Raw genomic sequence first — 19,033 nt, 5'->3', positions numbered from 1 at the left:
ACTTTTGGTTTCCATGGTTTTACTATGGGCGGATGACAAATTTTCGGGTGAATTTTTATTTTATTTTTTCAGGCTAAACTCGGACAAGGCAGATTATAATGTGCGATAAAAACCAAAAATATTTTAAAGCACACTGCGTCTTTAGATTCTCTCTACGACGTCAGTATCTTTTTTAAAGGACTTTCAATCTTCAAGGATATTAAAAATTTAACAAATGATTAAATTCAGTGCTATGTAGTATGAAAATCCAATAAAGAGAAAATTGTTTAAAATTGAAAAACCTTAAATTTGTTGGTGGTATTGAAAATGCCCTTTTTAATAATTTGTTTATCCTAGATAGATAGAGATCCTAAATTAATAAAGTTAAAAGGACGATTTCAATACCCTTGTGTTCCAAAAATAACTAAAAACCCAGTTTAATTATATTTTGTCCTGAGTTTCGTGAATATATTAATTTTTGTGTGGGTAAAATTGACAGTTGCACGCTGTTGTATGGTGTCTACATTCGTAGACTACCAACCAGGAGATAGTCATTTTTAAAAGAAGGGTTTTGAAGGTATCGGAAATAATTTTTTTTTACGACGCTTAATAGCCAAAACTGCTTTGAATTGATTTTCATAAAGCAATTGAAAAACTCGGACACGGTTGTCGTAGAATTATTTTATTTATTAGAATTGTTCAACGAAAATGGTACAAATGTAGACTACAGAGCAAAAAAAGGTTAAATTTATAAATCGGAGCATCGCACTTAAAAAAATATTATGTTGCTGCCTTTTTTAGGTTCTTGCCTGTTTCTATTTCATCTTAAATGGATTGAAAAGGATAATTACAAACTAAAAAACAGGTTCTATTTATTACCCTAGGTATGGATAAAGCAATGGTAAAACTCGGTAATACATTTTTAATTAATAACATGAAATAACTGCCTTATTCGCCCGACTTAGAATTACAGGTGGAATCCTTCTGTACTATACGCGCATACTCGAATATATCTCTCATAGAGATTGACCCGCACTTATGTATATACTAAATATACTAAATACACAGACTCACCCCTAGTAAAATGGAGGAAAATGTTCTTTATTGGAAACTGCAAAAATTTTAACTGCCAGGTAGGGGATGTTGTATCTCTTTTAGTCGTATTACCGATTTCCAGTTTTGACCAGATGTTTCAAACAAATCTCCCATATTTCTATGCACAAAATCTGAATCTGTAGTAAAGACATGTATGTACCATTTAAAAAACTGGATTCCCCTTCAGCCATAGCCCTTCAGCAGATAGCCCACTTCCGGTAAATTTTTGTGTTTTCCAATAAAAAAAAAAAAACCTTTTCTTCCATTTTAGAAAAGGTGGGCTGGTGGTCTAGGACACCCCGCACGTGCAAAAGCACATTGATGAAAATTGCTTAGCTACGTGTTAAACACCCCATAGCAACAATAAAAAATTTGTCATAAAAAAATAATTATATTTGTATTTATCGACGAAATAAGGCATCTGGCATCTAGAATTAAAATAAATTAAATTAAACAAGGAACGACTTTACTCGGCTTGCGTAAGAATCGAAAATGTTTTGGGGTCTTAGTGAAGCGCTGGATCTCTATCAGGAATACTCCAATGCGCATAAAATCCACGAGCCTGTTACCAGCAGCGTGATAAACTCAGGAAATTCTGAAGATGCTCAATCAAAAGGGGAAAATTTTACGAATTTGGAATCTACAAATACCGAAGAATGTACAGCGGAAGCGGAACCAGAAGGTGGCGATATTGGCGGTTCGGCCTCGGCGGCTAAAAATCTTAATATACTACTGTTTGGTGCCGGTGATCCGCGCCACATAATCAAAACCATGGCCAAAATGTACAAACACAGCGGTGGAAAGGTCACTTTCTATGTGCTTGATGGTTGTATAGAAATTGTGGCACGCAATATGCTACTACTTGGCATAGCACTCGAGAATTCCGAAGGCTTCCACTTAGTACGTAAGGTACATCTCTTCATGGATGTGTATGGAAACGCACTGATGCGTCCATCCTCACATCAATATCTGGTAGGCAAAGCGAAAACAATGGTGAAATTGATTACAGATGATGATGAGCTGCAGAAGTTGGCACCCCAACTGAATATTGATCGTTTAAGATATCGTGATCGTGATGGATTGGATAATGCATTCAATTTTCTCTTGCCCCGCGAAGGTTTTGCTTTCAATGTGCAAGAATATTGGATGGAACGAGTACGCAAATTGTTAGGTGCACGCTATGATTACCGAGAAGGCGTATTCGATTGGGATTTGAATATGGTGTTAAAGGATAGGGAAGCTGGGCAAATATGCTCGCAGGTGATTGCATGAATACCGTCAAATATAATTACATTTTGAAACCTCATTTTACTTCAGGAATACCGTTACTGGCGCGAAACTGGCATCGCTTTTACATACCCCGAATACGAGCAATGTAAACCGAATAAAACACTCACTGCTGGATTGGTGCGTAACGGCGAAAAATATAGGCATCGTGGTTATGCAGGCGATATCCAAACCGGACCTTTTTGCACATTCGGTCTCAACACCGTCGATAAGGAAATGTTGAATTCAGTACATGGCGATAATGACTATCGTGCCACAGATATTACTGAGCGCAATCTATTAGAATATTTCCATGAGTTACAAACGCGTTCGACTTATGTTCATGATCGTAAAATTTCTCGCAAATACGGATCCGTCAAGCTGCTAATGGGCGAACGTCTTCCATATAACGAAAGCGATTTAGATGCAATACAAGACTTTGATAAGCCTTGGATTAACGTGGAGCAGTGCAAGATTTTCTTTCTCTCAGCAGATGATATTTTTACGCTGCAAAATGCTGATGCCAATGAAAGCTGGCATGCCTTTTTTGATGTGGTCTTTGTGGGATATAATTATTTTCCATTTCTGAAAAGCGTTTTCTCAGAAGTGCTGCGGGATAATGCGTTGCTTATTTTGGAGAGTAAACTATTGACTGTAGCGCGCAAGGAGGAGGTCAAGCAGTTCGAAGATAAGTTGAAAGCGTATGCGAAGCTTATTAACTTAACGCCGGTGATTAATTACAATGCCTTGAATTCAAAAAACAGTATTTTAAAATACAAGAAGATCAATAAAGTTGAGCGGATGAATGTGGAAAATAATTAATTAACATATGAATGTATTTGCATATGTATTGCTTCTGCATGTATCGTATCTTGCTCTCAATTAATCATGTTTTCAAATGCACAATCATATTTTTAACAACTTATATTATATTGTGAAACTAAAAACTTACAATAGACAACTAGTTCGTATTTTTACTTTACTTTTTGGAACCCCACGTTTCCAAATTGAATTCGGTTTTTTTCTTAGGCGTTCTCACATTTGATTTACGCACATTGCATTCATTTCTATGATTTTCATCTAAAATATCATCTAAACGAAAGTTTAGTTTGTTCGCGCGATTTTCCAATGTACGCCTCTGTCGCTGCGCATCTGCGGCCATATCGACCACTTTGCGGCGAGGCACATGTTTTAATGCTTGTGTCCAATCTTTGGTACTTTTCAGGTCCAACAAAATGTTTACCATGTGATTAAGTGTCAAAGATTTCCCTGAACCCGCACCCCATTGTAGGTAACGGTCGAGCGGTAGCCGGGCCATACGTATGCCTAAACGTTTGGCTTTGCCTAAGGACAGCGGTTCATTATTGACCTGAGACACAAACAGCAGTTATTAAGTATTTGTTTAATTTATTTAGATACTGCATACTCACTGTGTCTACCATCGCACCAACTATATACACATCATCGGGATTATACACTTCTAAATCTGTGCGGCAATGCGGCGTTAGATAGACAAGATTTTCCTTGGGAAACAGCTCAGTGAAACATTTTTCATGCACATTCATGGGAAATTCCGGATTCAGCATGGTAGGTATATAACGTTTCAAGGCCTTAATGGACACGCTATCTAAATTAACGTTACAGTAGTGCAAATCGAAAGGGTCATCATGCGCGCGATTCTCAGCAAAGCATAACATCAATTGTTTGGCAGCATTCAGTGATTCTCGGCGGGTCATGTGTCTATCATATGAGCAGTCTAGCACAATTTTAGGCGAAAATTGCATAGCGCGTGATAATCTGTAAAGAGGAGCAAGAAATATTGTGCAGAGCCATTTACAAACCCACGCTTTTGGAAATAATAATTATAAATAACCTTATTCACCTGTTGTTCATAAAGTCGTTGATAGCCGAATCGTAGATGCGTAGGAAAATCGACGTGTGACCCAAGCCATAAATGATGTGCGGATTTGCTTCGCGTTCTTTGCGCATTTCTTCCTTGCGCTCCAGCACTTGCAACGCTCGTTCTTCCTTTTTACGCTCCTTAGCCTGCTTTTTTGCTTCGATTTGCCACAAGTATGTATAGTACTTGTAACGGGCCGACTTTGAAGGCAGTGTGAGTATAAATGCCCAGTTTTCGTCTGTGACTGACTCTAATGCCGGTACACGTCGGCCCTCTTGATGAGCAATGTCCACTTCTAGTTGTAGGACCTTCAACAGTTTAGAGCGTTCTTCTTCACTGGCAGCCGGCGCAGAGTTTGTGTTTTTGTCCATATTTGAGGCTAGATTATCCTGAGCGAAGGGATTATAATGATTTTTGGGAGGCTGGGTCTCATTTTCAGCATTCTCTTCTGTGGCTACCTTTGCGCAGTTACGCGACGTTTTCGATAACAGCGATGCACTGACAGTTAGCAAGCTCTGATTCCCAGATCTTAATACCTGAAGATTTGGACACAGGACACTACGCGTAGGAGCTAAGCGAAGAAGTGATTTTAACATTTTTATTTAAAAAAAAACAAAAACGTAATAAACAATTAGTTAATTTTCTAATCGACATGCGCTAGCTAATTGGAATCACAGCGAATGATAAAAGTCCAACAGCTGATTGCAAATGTCAAAGAAAGATAAAGCGCGCTTACGGAGTGCTACTAAAACTGTCTATTTTCCAATCGGTTTGGGATCAAAATGGAATACCAAATACACCATGATTCAATGGTCCCTGTCACACCAGAGAACGTATATACGTTCATATACGTTCTCTGGTCACACGGTTAGTAATTATGACGATATTTGGATCGCGATCCATATTGCCAAAGAACGTAAGATTTACCTTCTTTGCTATTGTGACGAAAATACACTATCGGAATCAATAGCTCTGATCCAATACTTTTCGTGTAAAATCCTGTAAAATTGTCAAACAGCAAAATTACTCTCTGAAGTGAGAGTAAAAAGTGAGTAACAACAAAAAGTACGGGAAAAAAAAGCTTTTTTCCTGCAAAAACGTCAACCAGTGATCGCTTGACACTTTTCATGATTTAACCAGAAGAAAAAGCTCAGGTAAAATCTTGCAATTTCATTCTCTACACTCTCATTTACAGGATTTTGGAGGAATTTTGAGTACGGGAACATTTTTCCTGTAAGTTCGTGTAAAAATCTGTAAGTTCTTGGAGTACTGGATCAGAGCTAATGGGAATCGGTTAGGGGTGCCGGCGATTTGGAATCCACCTATAGTTTGGCTGCCACTGCAACTGAATCAGCTGTAACCTCAGCGAAAAAGAATTGTCAAAATCAGCTTTTCGTTCGCAACACGACAGTGGCAAGAAAGTATATCCAATAGGAGTGAAAGGAATACAATTCCCTTATTGAATAAAATTAACTGCATTGAAGTTGTCTTTTTGTACTTATAAAGCTATTAAAAATAAATAATACTGTTTTATACACGGGCAGAGCCAGTGGTTACGTCCGTAAAGCACCAGGTAAGAAATTCAAAGGGTGGTGTTTGGGTCATATTGGGTGAAAGTTTCTCTTTATACACATACCACATATTTTCCAATTAATTTCGTCACAGGAACGGGGAAAGTATTAGCCGAAAACAAGTATAAAATATAATAAGGCGGCCGCTGATGTAATAGCTAAAGATAATTTATTAAAGGTGTTACATATGCATGTATGCACATATTCATATATGTATGTAAATATGCTCGACGCCGACAAACGTGATCCTAAAAAATACTCGTATCCTTTTCAAGCATTCATAAAGAAATACATGAATATTAGATGCTTCTAAAAGTAAGGTACATTTGCCGAGCTGCTGTAGTTGTACTTTTCATTGATAATTTGATGATTTTCTAATTAACTTTTGCTAATCAGTTCACATGAAACGCCAAGAAATAGTTACGAAATTTCAAAGAATAATGAGTGCCAAAGCTGTGCATGGTATGTACATACATCCGTAAGTGCATACATATGTACGAGCAACAACAGCGCGCACTTTAATATGCGCTACTAGATACTAGATAGGTACTAGGTACTAGGTACAAAGTTTTTCATGATGCAGTATCGAGAAACGTGTATTATTTTTTAATTTCGTGAAACAGATGTAGATAAGTATGTAGGTATAGGTATTAATTTATAAACAATAAAACAGATGTTTTTTTTAATACAAAAACACGTCCTTCATTGTAAATCATTTTTTATCGTTTCATTTAAAAGCCAAATACCTACCCCTGCAAAAAATTGTGCGACTAATCTCTAAAGAGAGTATTCCGAGATTACTCTCAATCGGGTACAATTGAGCATTAATTCGTCCCAACTAGTCTCTTTCGGGGGTTAATTAGTCTCGACTCAACCCTTATGGGTATAATTGGAGATCAATTAGTCCCCAAGTCATCTTTAACGGGTACTATTAACGACTGAATGATATGTACGCACTTAGTTAATGAAATTTCATGTCGCGTCTTGTAGGGTCCCTGCAAAAATTGGGACTAATCCGGGATGACTCCGGGAGCAATCGCAAAGGAACATGCGACGAATACCACTTTTGATCTCTTTATATGGAATGAACTGATCGCTTTTGTTCGGGCATGTCCTATGAAGAGACTAATTGTTCACATTTATACCCGAAAGGGTATAAAAAGCGACTAGTCACTTTTAAAAAATAAAAATAAAAATTTCCGCCAGCTGAGATTCGAACCGGGGTGCTCAGTTTCGTTAGGCGAATACTGATAGGTAATCTCGGAATACTCTCTTTAGAGATTAGTCGCACAATTTTTTGCAGGGTAAGTACATAACGCTTATTTACTTAATATAACAACCAAATTATTTACATAAGTATTCAGAGTTATTCGTTATGTTATCGTTCACATTATGCAAAAAAATTAATTTTAATGGCTTGTGTTGTTTTCATTGTTGTTGTTTCATAATGAGAGTCAATTAGTAGAAACCTGTTTTTTCGGTTGTGACCTATGTAGTAAATGAGCGATAAATGTAATTCATGCTTAAAAATATTTTCCCTATAAAATAAGAAGTCTTCTACATGTACCACATATACATAGATCGTCTTGTTAATTTCATTTGTATTTTTTACTTACATATGTATGTAGTTTTGTTTGAGTTGATTGCAGTTCATGTGATTTTAATTGCAAGTATTTTCGAATTACAATTTAAACTTTCTCTGAGCCGGTCACCCATACAGGTAATTCCATTTTTAGTCTTTTCAGAAAAGTCTGCTTGCAATCAGCCAGTTTTTATCACGCCACCACAGTATGCTCCTCGCAAAGTAAGGGTAGGAGGGATAAAATCCGCAAGTTATGGAACTGTCTGCCTCTCTCATAATATGTATTGTAAACATTTAATATTCAAGCCACAACTAAAAAATAAGATATGTCTGTGTTTCTTGTTCGCACTTTTTTTTTCTGTAGACTTGCGGATGTTCTCCCACAATTTCAGAGCTTGCCACAATTTCAGAGCATAAACACACGGCAGCGTTGATCCCGATCAACTGGGGAATTAACTGCAGTTGATCCGGATTAAGTTCGAGTTAGTCCGGATCAACGCGGCCGTCTGTTTAAGCTTTAAGTCGGCAAGTATTTGTGCATTCACTAATTTATTGATTTCAAAATACATAATTCTAATCGATTTGAATGAAAAATTAGAATAGCAGTAATTAACAAAAATTTACAGTTTAAAATACTTTAGTAGTGTATAATTTCTTCTCTTATTCTTAAGCCATTACTTATTTTTTTATCAAAACAGCTCAGATTGTAATCGATGCATACAACGGGCGCGTACGGGTCAAGCTAGTATTTTTATTTTGTTTATGCATTCATGTATCTACATACATACATATATATCCGTTCTTACTATTTTAAAACAAACTTATAAATATTTATAAGCATTCCGATGACTTTTACACAAAAAGGTAATTCCTAAGCAAATGTGTAACAAGCAAAAATACAAGCGTACGTAACCGCAGTGGGCAAATTTAATTTTTTGCTTGCAAATAAATGCTACAAATGTGATTGCTCATTAAAGTATTTAGTTCACTACTACGGTGTGCTGTTGCATGCAAAATAATTAAACTTTGAACCCAATGAAGCTAAAGTTATTAAGACTGTCGACATGTAAATGTGAATGAATGTTTACAAGCAAGTGCATATTTGCATATGTACATACATATTTCAGTTCCGAGGCAGCAACAACTCCTCAAATAAGCTTATCAAAAGCGAAAAAGTGCCAGGCATTTAATCTCGTTCTAAACAAATTGATGACGAAAATTTTGCAAGCAATTCAGATACAAATGCGATACACCTACATACTACACAGTGGCGTTCATGCCATTACGACTACAATAACAAAAAATACAAAACATTACAGGCATAATTTTAAATGCAAAGAGCATACAAGTCACTGCGCCCTGGATCGTTAACGATAAGCAAGCGCAGGGTCAGGGATTGTCAAGTGGCGATAGTAGTGCATTAGAAATCGGCTAAAGGTATGCAGAACTACGATCGGTATCATGATTGTACATATTGTTGTTTGCAAAAAAAAAAATGTACAATAGGTGTTTAACAAACGCAGTGACCGCATATACATTAACCCAAAATAAACGAATATGTAAAACAAGCTCAAAAACAACAAGTACACATACCATGCATTTAATTAAGTACAACAACACTAGCTCTAGAAAATCACTTATCGCGCTCGCTGCCAAAAGCATATGTATGTTTGCAACTCGTAAACGATTTGAAGTCAGTCTTATAAACGATTTCTCCGAGTGTGGTTCAGATTTTTGTACAAACTGTTGTGTTTCTTTTTTTAATTTGCGAATGATCCAACGATCACGCGGAAAATATTTGTATGTGATTTTAAGTAATTTCTCGCTTCATCATCGCGCCTCTTAGTCTCTGTGGTTCTTTTACTGTATACTATATGATAGAAAACAAAATATTCGCCGATTCATCACTTGGCTGGCAGCAAAAATAAATTACGGAATTTAAAAGGTAAACAATCAAATTCCAAAATGTGTTTTTTTTTCTAACTTTTAATCAAATTGGGTGTGTGGCTGCAAATACAGTGTATAGTTCTCTGCAATAACGACACAAAATTGAAAAAATAAGCACTTATTACTGTTAAATTGCTCATGTCTCTAATCCTCGTCTAATTCATTTCTAATCCGTAGTATTTACTTTAGTAAGGATTATTCATGAATTATACAGGGATTATATACGTTAGCCACTTAACAGTAGTAAGAGATTTTATTCTTTGAATTTCGAACTGTGTTGCTATTGCAGAGGACCATCGATTTGTACATTTGTATCTAAACAATTTAATGTAATTCTAAGAAAAAAACGAGTTCTGCAGTTTCTATTTTTTGTTTTAAAGCATAACAAATTAGGCTGACTGTAAAAAATTTTGGTTATACGTCAAGCAGACAGCACGGCATATACATAAATATATATACAGTTGTGGTCATCTGATTAAGTTAAGTGACATTTTGACCGATTTTGGACATTTTTCCTTTATTTATTTAATAATTATAATTTGTTTATACAAGTCCAGCACATTACATAACTACTACAGTATCCCATAAATACGTATTTCAAACTTCGTACAAAAATTATAAAAATTCAACAAACTTTAACAGTTACACCCAAAAATTGTAAATTTTTTATTTAGATTTTTTTTTTAATTTTAGGTATGTAGTCTTATAGCCCATTCAATTTTATCAGGTTAGAGTACAAATTCAAAGCGCTAGGAAATCGCGTTGATCTAATTTTTATTTGCTAAGTACTAAGTAAAATTTAATGGGCTATAAAACTGCATACCTAAAATTTTTCTAAAAATTCTGAATAAAAATTTTGCAATGTTTCGGTTAAAGTTTGTTAATTTTTTATAATTTCTCTACGAAGTTTGAAATGTAGATTTATGTGGTGCTCAGAGGCGTAACTATAGGGCGGCATGGCTGCCAAAGTGCCACGAACCCGCGATCGGAGATCCCGGCCCAAAAGACCGCGAGCTCAGAAATATCCAAACATTTTTAACTAAACTAAGTACTAAAAAGTTATATTTTTTTGAGTACCTAAAATCAATTAAAGTGAGCCACAACTAAAGACCATATGAGCATCATTCCCACGACAGTCGGTTCTACGTACCGGAATGACTCGGGTTTTACCCGACCAAGGGCTGTTGTTTCGGCGACCTAACCCCGTTAAGAACTTTTTACATTTCATTTATAATGACGTTCGTAACATTCGTACCAATTTTCAGCTTTATGCGAATTACTGCAACCTTGAAAATCTAACTTGAAAAAATAAAATTTTTTATTGAGAAGTCCCCTGCGAATGCTATTTGAATGCTTAAGACTGGTTTTCACTATGTCATATTTTAACTGGAAAATTTCGACTGGAAAATATTTACTTGTTTTTGTTATTCACAAGGCGAATTTAGCACAGTGCGTAGGCAACTGGCTGAGCCAGTGGGATCTTCGGTTCGAGTCCTACTGAAAGAAGTCTGATGAGTAAATGTGGTGATTTCCGAAATAGCTATCACTTCTACCATTTTTTCAAATTATTGTTGCTTTTCCACAATAAGTTTTTCATTAAAAACGGCCTCAAGCTCAATAAAAATTATTGAATATAAAATATTTACATTCAATTAACTAAAATAAATTTCGGAATTGGGCTAAATCGGCTCATAAATACGTTTTTAACGAGATCTCAACCCCAGCACCATCTATCGAGCAAATTTTGTTATTAACCCAATTGGCCAAACGACGACGTAGCCGGCGAACAAATTGTTCACCAGAACGAGTCAGAAACGACTCGCCGTCCGATGAAAAGCACAGTTCGCCGGCGGGCCGCGAAAACGATATACCAGCGAACTGAAAAGCGATGCTCAGAATTTATACCAAATTTAAAGTAAAAGTACAGTTTTATACCAAATTTGAAATAAATGCATACCCAAAAATTTTATTTTTTATTAAAAAGGCCAATAGAGTGAACTGTATCTACCTACCTTTATAAAAGTTTATATGAATACTGAAAACAAGATGTAGGCACCTTGTTTTTTTGAGCACAAGTGCACATTGTGGATTCCATATTCTGTCATAATAAAAAATTCTCTTAATAAAAACGGTGCACTACCCAAATGAATGAATTTTGTTTATGCTTAGATATATAAAAATGTGGGCGTGGAACTTGTCCAACCCAGGCCGAAGGTTCCCCAAGAAACTTGTGGATTCGAAGAAACGAATTCGGAACGACGTAGCATTTGCACCCAAATGATTTCACCAGAGAGCGTCGTCGTAAGGACGTCGTTTCGAACTCGTCTTCGCCCTGTGGCAAACTGGAAAAATATGTAACTAATACATATTTAAAATTTTAGCCAAGTCGGCAATTTTTAGATTTATGACGACCGCAGCCACCTATCAAAAAGTCCTGCGCTGTTCTTCTAATTGGCGTGAAAACAAACTTATCCTGCGAGTTTTGAGCTCAATCAGCTGGCTACATTTGGTAACAAAAATATAGGATTGATGAACATCAAATAAACAAACGCACAATTGCTAAAGCTGGTCAATATGTCGCTTGTCTATTTTTTTCCAATAAAATATATACCTATGTATTATATTGCAATTTGCTGGAAAAAAACTCCATAAATGCTCTCTTAACCAAATTAATAACACGTGCTTAGAAATAGTTATTAGTTTTTTCTATCTCTTGGATATTTTTGAGTTAATACACTTTTAAAGGAGTGTGTGATATTTACATACATACATATATGTACATATGTACTATATTTGCAAATAAGTGGGAAACGACAATTCATAAAATTCATTGTACAAAAACTGAACAGTGCACATACGAATATGTAGATATGTACATATGTACATATGTACACTTGCTAATGTATACATTTAAAATATTTGTATATTCCAACACATCTAAAGTTAAACATTTTTTAAAAGGAATGCCCTTGTAATTGGCCCTTTCTACTTGAAATTCAAAAGAGAACGAGTTTTTAAGTGGTGATAAATATACGAATAAGGCATAAAAATACTTCGGAATGCATGCTCATTAGGTTGGGTCACAAATAACCATAAAAATTTCACCCTAGCCATAAGTTTTTCTTTATGAACTTTTATGCAATTTTTTCTTGCATATAAATTTAACAATAAATTTTCTGTTGGTAGTTAGTAATATCTATGAACATATTTATTTAATTAGATACATACTTACATATGCATATACGAGTATATAGCGGAAATTTTTATGACACTAAAATCATCTCGGATGTAATCTTTCAAATGGGTGGCCGATCTAAAGTACGAACGAGTCAGTGTATTGAACAATAAAAGTGATGCTCATCTTTACTTGCCCAAATTATGCAAGACCAACTTGCTCAGCTCTCGCTTACGCACAATTTGTTGCTCATCCGCAAGCTGACGAAACGACGCTTGCTCAACACGATCGCGCGCAGACACTATAAACAATACATACGGAGAAAGTTTTATACTTGATTTCATTTAGTTTACATGTTTACAAATCGACTTGCATAAATTAACATACAAATGTACATACATACATATATGATCATGCCCAGCAGTAAATCGGACAGTCTCTAGAGCAAGCCTAGTTTTTGGAATGGCACTTTGAGTACCACAAAAAATCACCACTTAAGTTCTTAGTACCACCACTGTTTACCATGCAACTCAGTTTAGATATACATATATAGTTACCGCTATTGCCTTTGATGGAACTCGTATCAAGTGCAGGACTTTTTATGATAACGGAGATAGTCTGTTTCAAAAAGTTGGCCTAATACTGCGGACTAATATTTCATTAGGATTGTAATCTCCATAATGCTAGTCAATCTAAGAAAAAAACAAATTCCAGAAATGGTATCGTATCTTCACTACAACAACTTCTGCATAAATTGTTGCAAGGAACGTCTAAGCATGTTGATAGACTAGGCAAGCAGTATCTCACAGAACTGCTATTGAGTTAACTATTAGGCTTAGTATTTCACTATTTACTTTTGCTGTCTGGATGCCTGACACCGTAGTCAACTAATCATATTAGCTCAAAAACTTAAGAACTCTAAGAATATCGCAATGTCAAGTTACCAAAGCAATACGAGTATCCAAACCGATATTGTTGCATCGTTACTTGACAGTTTTAACTACCAAGTATATGTATCTATTTAATCGTTGTAAGTGTACCAGGGGTAACTACTACTTAATGGCAAAGTAGGTTAGGTTAGGTGAGGTTGAAGTTGCCAACTGCATCTAGGAGAGGAGAGCGGAGATTGTTTAGTTCCCGTCCGCTCAATTAGAGAACCGGTTGGATTGGCTGTAAGGATTGTTTCTCAAAAAATAATTATCACTATTTTATGTTAGTGTTTCAATATCCACAAAAATGGTAGAAAAGGTGAATATTTACATATATAAGGAGCCTTATACCATGTTCTGACCGACAACGAAAACACTTTGAAAACGTGTTTTGGGATTGTGGGCTGAAGGCTGTTCACACCGGCTGCTAGTGTTTTCGTTGACATTTCTTACATCCTCTGATTACAGATTTGCTACACAAAAACAAAACCAAAATGCTTTTCCCTCATTTTCTTTTCATTAGCAACATCTTACTTTCATTCTTATTTTACTTTTGCCAGCCAATTAAATCCGAAATGGCGTATTAAAGATGATAAAATATGACTTCCACTTCGATAAATAATCGAAAAAAAACGAGTGAAGACACCGATTGGAATGAGTGGAACGTGAGTTTTCAAGTAGTTTTCAGCGAAAACTGGTTTTCGTTTGACAGATTTTACAGCGTGGCGACGAATAACTGTTACCCAGGTTTTTTTGAGAAATAGAAGAGTCCTTTATAGATTTTGCGAAAAAAGTATGTTATTGTTAATTTTCCACAGATTTTACTTTAGTTGTATTAATTAGTTTTTAAATTTTAATCCTTATTTACATTTGCCAGCAGTGTAAACTTTGAGAGAAAAGTTCATTTGGCACGCAGGTCCTCGTCAGTTAATTTGTTCCATATCTTCTGTAACCATAGGCTAATTTTCTCCATTTTGAGTCCCTTATACTCCCCCTTCTGTCCAAAATAAGGCCTCATACTCAAAAATCTAATAGACTCGGGACTGGTGACTAGGACGGCCATTCATTCGACCAACCTTATACAGTTTTTTTTCTTTTTTGTACTTTTTTTATACAAAGCCTAAGAAAAAATACACCTGAAAAAGACTTGCGTGCCAAATGAACTTTTCTCTCAAAGTTTACACTGCTGGCAAATGTAGATAAGGATTAAAATTTAAAAACTAACTAATACAACTAAAGTAAAATCTGTGGAAAATTAACAATAAAATACTTTTTTCGCAAAATTTATAAAGGACCCTTTTATTTCTCAAAAAAAAACTGGGTAACAGTTATTCGTCGCCACGCTGTACATGGACGAAAACACAAGTTTTAAGTCGAAAACCAGTTTTAGCAACGAAAACATGTTTTCGATGTCGGTCAGAACATGGAATTAAGTTAAATTCTTTACTTATTCATTTCTCTCGTTCTGTGGCAATTTCTATGTATGTAGATTAAGCTCGTTCTGGCTGGTTTATTGGCTGATAGAAGCGCCGCTTGAGCACTTGGCCAGGACCCAATTAGCGCTGAAGCACAATTTTGATACGCTATTGTAAATACATATCGTCACCTGAAATGCAAAAAGACGTAACAAACATCATCGTTGAACATGGTGGAATAATAACAAGGTGTTGTCAGTAGCAACGTGTTTGTTGTGATTTTGACAAGATCGGCATGCTTATTTTCAGTGCTGCCGATCTCAATTTTTATACTACTATTCGTTGGGAAATAGTATCTAAAATACTCCATTTTAGTAATTCGTTTTATCGCGATTTTTAAAGAACTTGGTGTTTTCAGAACAATATTAATATTTAAAATTGCTGGATTTGTATAATTTTTGTCCTCAGAAAGTAGAAAAATAAAAGATATCGTGGTTATCAATGAAAAAAAACGTACACAAAAATCGTACGGAAAGGCGCTCTTTTATATTAAATAACTTTTGCTGCATTGTCATAATATTGAGCCAAATGAACTACTGATACACTAGAATAGAGTGGCTGCATGGTAAAATTAGGAATTCGCTTATATTATCGATATTTATGTGTTTTAATCTATTTAGAAAATCATTTACAGTCTAATAGGAAATTGCCTTATTTTACGGCTTTTATTTTTTTAAAGTTACAATATATGTCCAAGCTGTGTGGAGCTGCCGATACAAACATATATTCAGGCTTATGAGCCTGTAATTATACATTTACTACTTTAAAATGCGTGACCGGAAGAGACCTGCCGAAAAAGTGAGGTTAAGTTACTGACAACACCTTGTTATTATTACACCATGATCGTTGAAATGCAAAAAGTCATAACTAATAAAAAACTCAAAATTCACTTTTTGATTTATATCGATCGAATTACAACTCCCAACATCATTTTATGAAAAAAAAAATTAAAGTATTAGGCACGACTTTTTCCATTTCATTTACGATGTTGTTACGTCTTTTTGCATTTCAGGTGACGATATATGTGTGTACATTAGACTGTCCCAAGAATATATGGAAAAAAAACTTGTTTGCAAATTTTGATATGCATACCCCCCTTGTGCTTTTTAGCCTAAATAATATATAATATGAAGTTTTATGGCCGTAGGCTAACGATAACCCGTGCCGACTTTTAGTTGAAGTTTTTTTTTTACAGTGCTCTCATAAGAAATGTACTACAATGTCACATTGAAAAGAAAAATTGTGAAACCTAATAAGAGAATAACCTGTATTCTTGCATGATTTTTTATCTATATTTATAAATATTTAATTTGATTTGTAATTGTAAAGCCATTTTGCCTTCAAGTTAGCGAAACTAATTCATACAGATTTATCGATATGTCACTAAATTGTACTGGGCTGTTGTGCATAAATTTTTTAGTAAATAACTTTTAAACTTTTCATTCTCGTAGTTTTCATTGCCTTCTCTTCATTTCAACATACAAAATAATAATAATAATAATAGATTGGCACAAGACACAATATGTTAGTATTTGGCCAACTCCGCATGGCGATTGTATTTTTATGAGAAACTGTTTTTCATGGCATGATATACTCGGAGGTTTGCCATTGCCTGCCGAGGGGCGATCGCTTTTATAAAAAAAAAAATGTTATGTTTTATTTTTTGATCTTGCTCGGAAACTGGGTTCGAACCCAGGCCTGCGGAATGGTAGCGCGCACTGCTAACCACTACACCACATCGGCCGACATACATACATATGTAAATAAATTCATTCACGCATCAGCTCATTTCAATTAACCTCTTCTCGTGGCTATTGCCTCTTTGTAGACATACCGCTAGTAGCCGCGCTCCATTGACAGACTTTGTTGGTCTTGTTTGATCGGCGGTTGGCGGTAGTTGATGGCTGTTCAATTTTTCGGGTCTCTTCTTGCGCGCATTACGCATTTGACTTTTGTGAGTTCAAGTTGTTTTGCTTCATTCGGTCTTTGGTTTTTTAGTCGTTCACTACCGTTCACTCACCGTCTGGTTTTTCTTTGATTTTAAGGTGGTTTGTAAAACAGCAACAAATTTATGTACATTTAGGTACATATTCAACGCTGGCAGACAGACAGTAATATAGATTGTGTGTTAAATTGTTAAAGAATTCGTCGTGCAAACAGGTGAAAGTTGTGCGTGTGTCAAGTATTTGAAAGTAAGTTGTTGGTACATTTAAAGAAACATGTACGTATGTGTGTATGTGGGCTCTTTGTAAGCCATAAAAACGATTTATTGTTTGTGGTTTCAATTTGATGTTAAAGTTATTAAAAACGCATCTAAGTAACCTATAAGCTAAAAATATGCGTAAATAATAACACGAAACCTAAATATTTTTTTTATGCAAGTGAAAATTTCATTATTTGCGTTATTTTAATCTGAGCCCATGACCGACGGAAGAGAAGGATGAGGTCTCCAAAGATCTCTTCTATGAGTGCTTGGAGCGCCCCTATGAGCGCTGCCCCCGTCCCGATATCAAAATCGTGCTTGGCGACTTCTATACCAGGGTGGGCAAGGAAGGGATCTTTGGAACCACCGTCGGAAAATTCAGCCTCCATGATGAAACGTCCGACAACGGACTGAGGCTGATCGACTTCGCAGGGGCCCGAAACATGGCAGTATGCAGTACTAGGTTCAAGCATAAGAAGATTCATCAAGCTACGTAGCTGTCTCCGGATCGAAAAACGAGAAACCAAATCGATCATGTTGTGATAGACGGAAGGCATGCTTCCAGTGTTTTGGACGTACGTACACTCCGAGGCCCAAACATCGACTCGGACCACTATCTTGTTGCAGCCAAGATACACACCCGCCTCTGTGCAGAAAAAAGTGTGCGCCCAAATATGCAAGGAAAGCTTAACGTCAAAAAGCTGCAATCTCAACAGACAGCCAACGCATTCGCTACTCGACTCTCCCACCCGATCTCAGAGAACTCTGTTCAACAAGCCGACATATGCGAGCAGTGGAACCACATTTCCCTCTCTTTAAGTACCGCCGCCGAAGAAGTAGTCGGATTTCAGAGACCCCGAAAGAACAACTGGTGCGATGAGGAGTGTCAGGAAGCTTCAGAGAAAAAAGATGCCGCCTACAGGGCCACGCTGCGATCGAGCGCAACGCGCGCCTCGTGTGACCGCTATAGGGGAGGTCGACAGGAATAATGCCCGAAAATTTTACCAGAGTTAGGGACTTACGGACTTTTTTAAGACCAGGGCGTACTCCTGTAAGAACAACAATGGCGACCTAGTTAAGGACGTACTTCAATTATAGAGGGAACACTTGTCCACCCTACTGAATGGTAGCAGCACGGAAAGTTTTGGAGACGAAGAACCCGAGCCCCCAGTCGATGTTCCTCCGCCTGACTATGACGAGGTACGAATAGCAATAACGCAGCTGAAAAACAACAAAGCTGCTGGAGCTGACAGCCTGCCAGCTGAGCTATTCAAGCACGGTGGCGAGGAGTTGATAAGGTCCATGCATCCTATGCAGAATATGGTCAGATGAAGGCATGCCCGACGACTGGAATTTAAGTGTGCTCTGCCCAATCCGCGAGAGAAGGATCGACACTCACCACCTATTTGTCGACTTTAAAGCCGCTTTTGACAGCACTAAAAGGACTTGCACATACGCCGATATGTCTGAATTTGGCATCCCCTCAGAACTCATACGGCTGTATAAAATGACGTTGAGCAATACCACCAGTTCCGTCAGAATTGGGAAAGACCTCTCCGAGCCGTTCGCCACCTAACGGGGTTTCAGACAGGGTGACTGTCTTTAATGTGACTTATTTAGTCTGATGTTGGAGAAGATAATAAGAGGTGCAGAACTGAACCGCTCAGGAACAATTTACTGAAAGAGCGTGCAATTGCTGGCTTATGCCGATGACATCGACATCATCGGTAGCAATAACCGCGAAGTCTATTCTGCCTTTTCCAAGTTGGATAAGGAAGCAAAGCGAATGGGTCTGGTGGTAAACGAGGACAAGACGAAGTACTGCTGTCATCAAACAAACAATCAGCACATTCGCGCCTTGACACCCACGTCTCCGTTGACAGTTATAATTTCGAGAAAGTAGAAAATTTC

The 19,033-nt window shown here is 36.6% G+C and overlaps 3 protein-coding genes across 8 annotated transcripts in view; 2 read left to right on the top strand and 1 right to left on the bottom strand.

Moving 5' to 3' along the window:
- Window positions 1-1,566: 1,566 nt before the first annotated feature.
- LOC118743789 (dynein assembly factor 3, axonemal homolog) lies at window positions 1,567-3,162 on the top strand. The gene is made up of 2 exons (XM_036476554.1): window positions 1,567-2,334; window positions 2,392-3,162. The coding sequence occupies exons 1-2, from the start codon at window positions 1,567-1,569 to the stop codon at window positions 3,160-3,162; spliced, it is 1,539 nt and encodes a 512-aa protein (XP_036332447.1).
- A 12-nt stretch (window positions 3,163-3,174) lies between these two features.
- LOC118742655 (mitochondrial ribonuclease P protein 1 homolog) lies at window positions 3,175-4,931 on the bottom strand. Its single transcript, XM_036474891.1, has 3 exons — window positions 4,223-4,931; window positions 3,771-4,137; window positions 3,175-3,709 (listed from the first exon to the last, which is right to left on the bottom strand). The coding sequence occupies exons 1-3, from the start codon at window positions 4,834-4,836 to the stop codon at window positions 3,320-3,322; spliced, it is 1,371 nt and encodes a 456-aa protein (XP_036330784.1). The 5' UTR covers window positions 4,837-4,931; the 3' UTR covers window positions 3,175-3,319.
- A 576-nt stretch (window positions 4,932-5,507) lies between these two features.
- The window catches only part of LOC118742653 (hydroxymethylglutaryl-CoA synthase 1), a 54,464-nt gene continuing 40,938 nt past the window's right edge, over window positions 5,508-19,033 (top strand). For 2 of the 6 annotated variants that reach the window (XM_036474889.1, XM_036474884.1), the window contains exon 1: window positions 5,508-5,813. The gene's annotated coding sequence lies outside the window, so the exon portion shown is untranslated. Of the gene's footprint in view, window positions 5,814-9,007; window positions 9,339-16,776; window positions 17,112-19,033 lie in introns of those variants that run through there. The other 4 variants (XM_036474887.1, XM_036474886.1, XM_036474885.1 and 1 more) reach the window with 4 other exon arrangements.

The sequence above is a fragment of the Rhagoletis pomonella genome, unplaced genomic scaffold (assembly GCF_013731165.1).
Source record: "Rhagoletis pomonella isolate Grant_MI unplaced genomic scaffold, Rhpom_1.0 Rhpom_scaffold_00007, whole genome shotgun sequence".
Lineage (NCBI taxonomy): Eukaryota > Metazoa > Arthropoda > Insecta > Diptera > Tephritidae > Rhagoletis > Rhagoletis pomonella.
The sequence above is the reverse complement of the archived record's forward strand: the minus strand, read 5'-3'. Positions and strand labels throughout refer to the sequence as shown.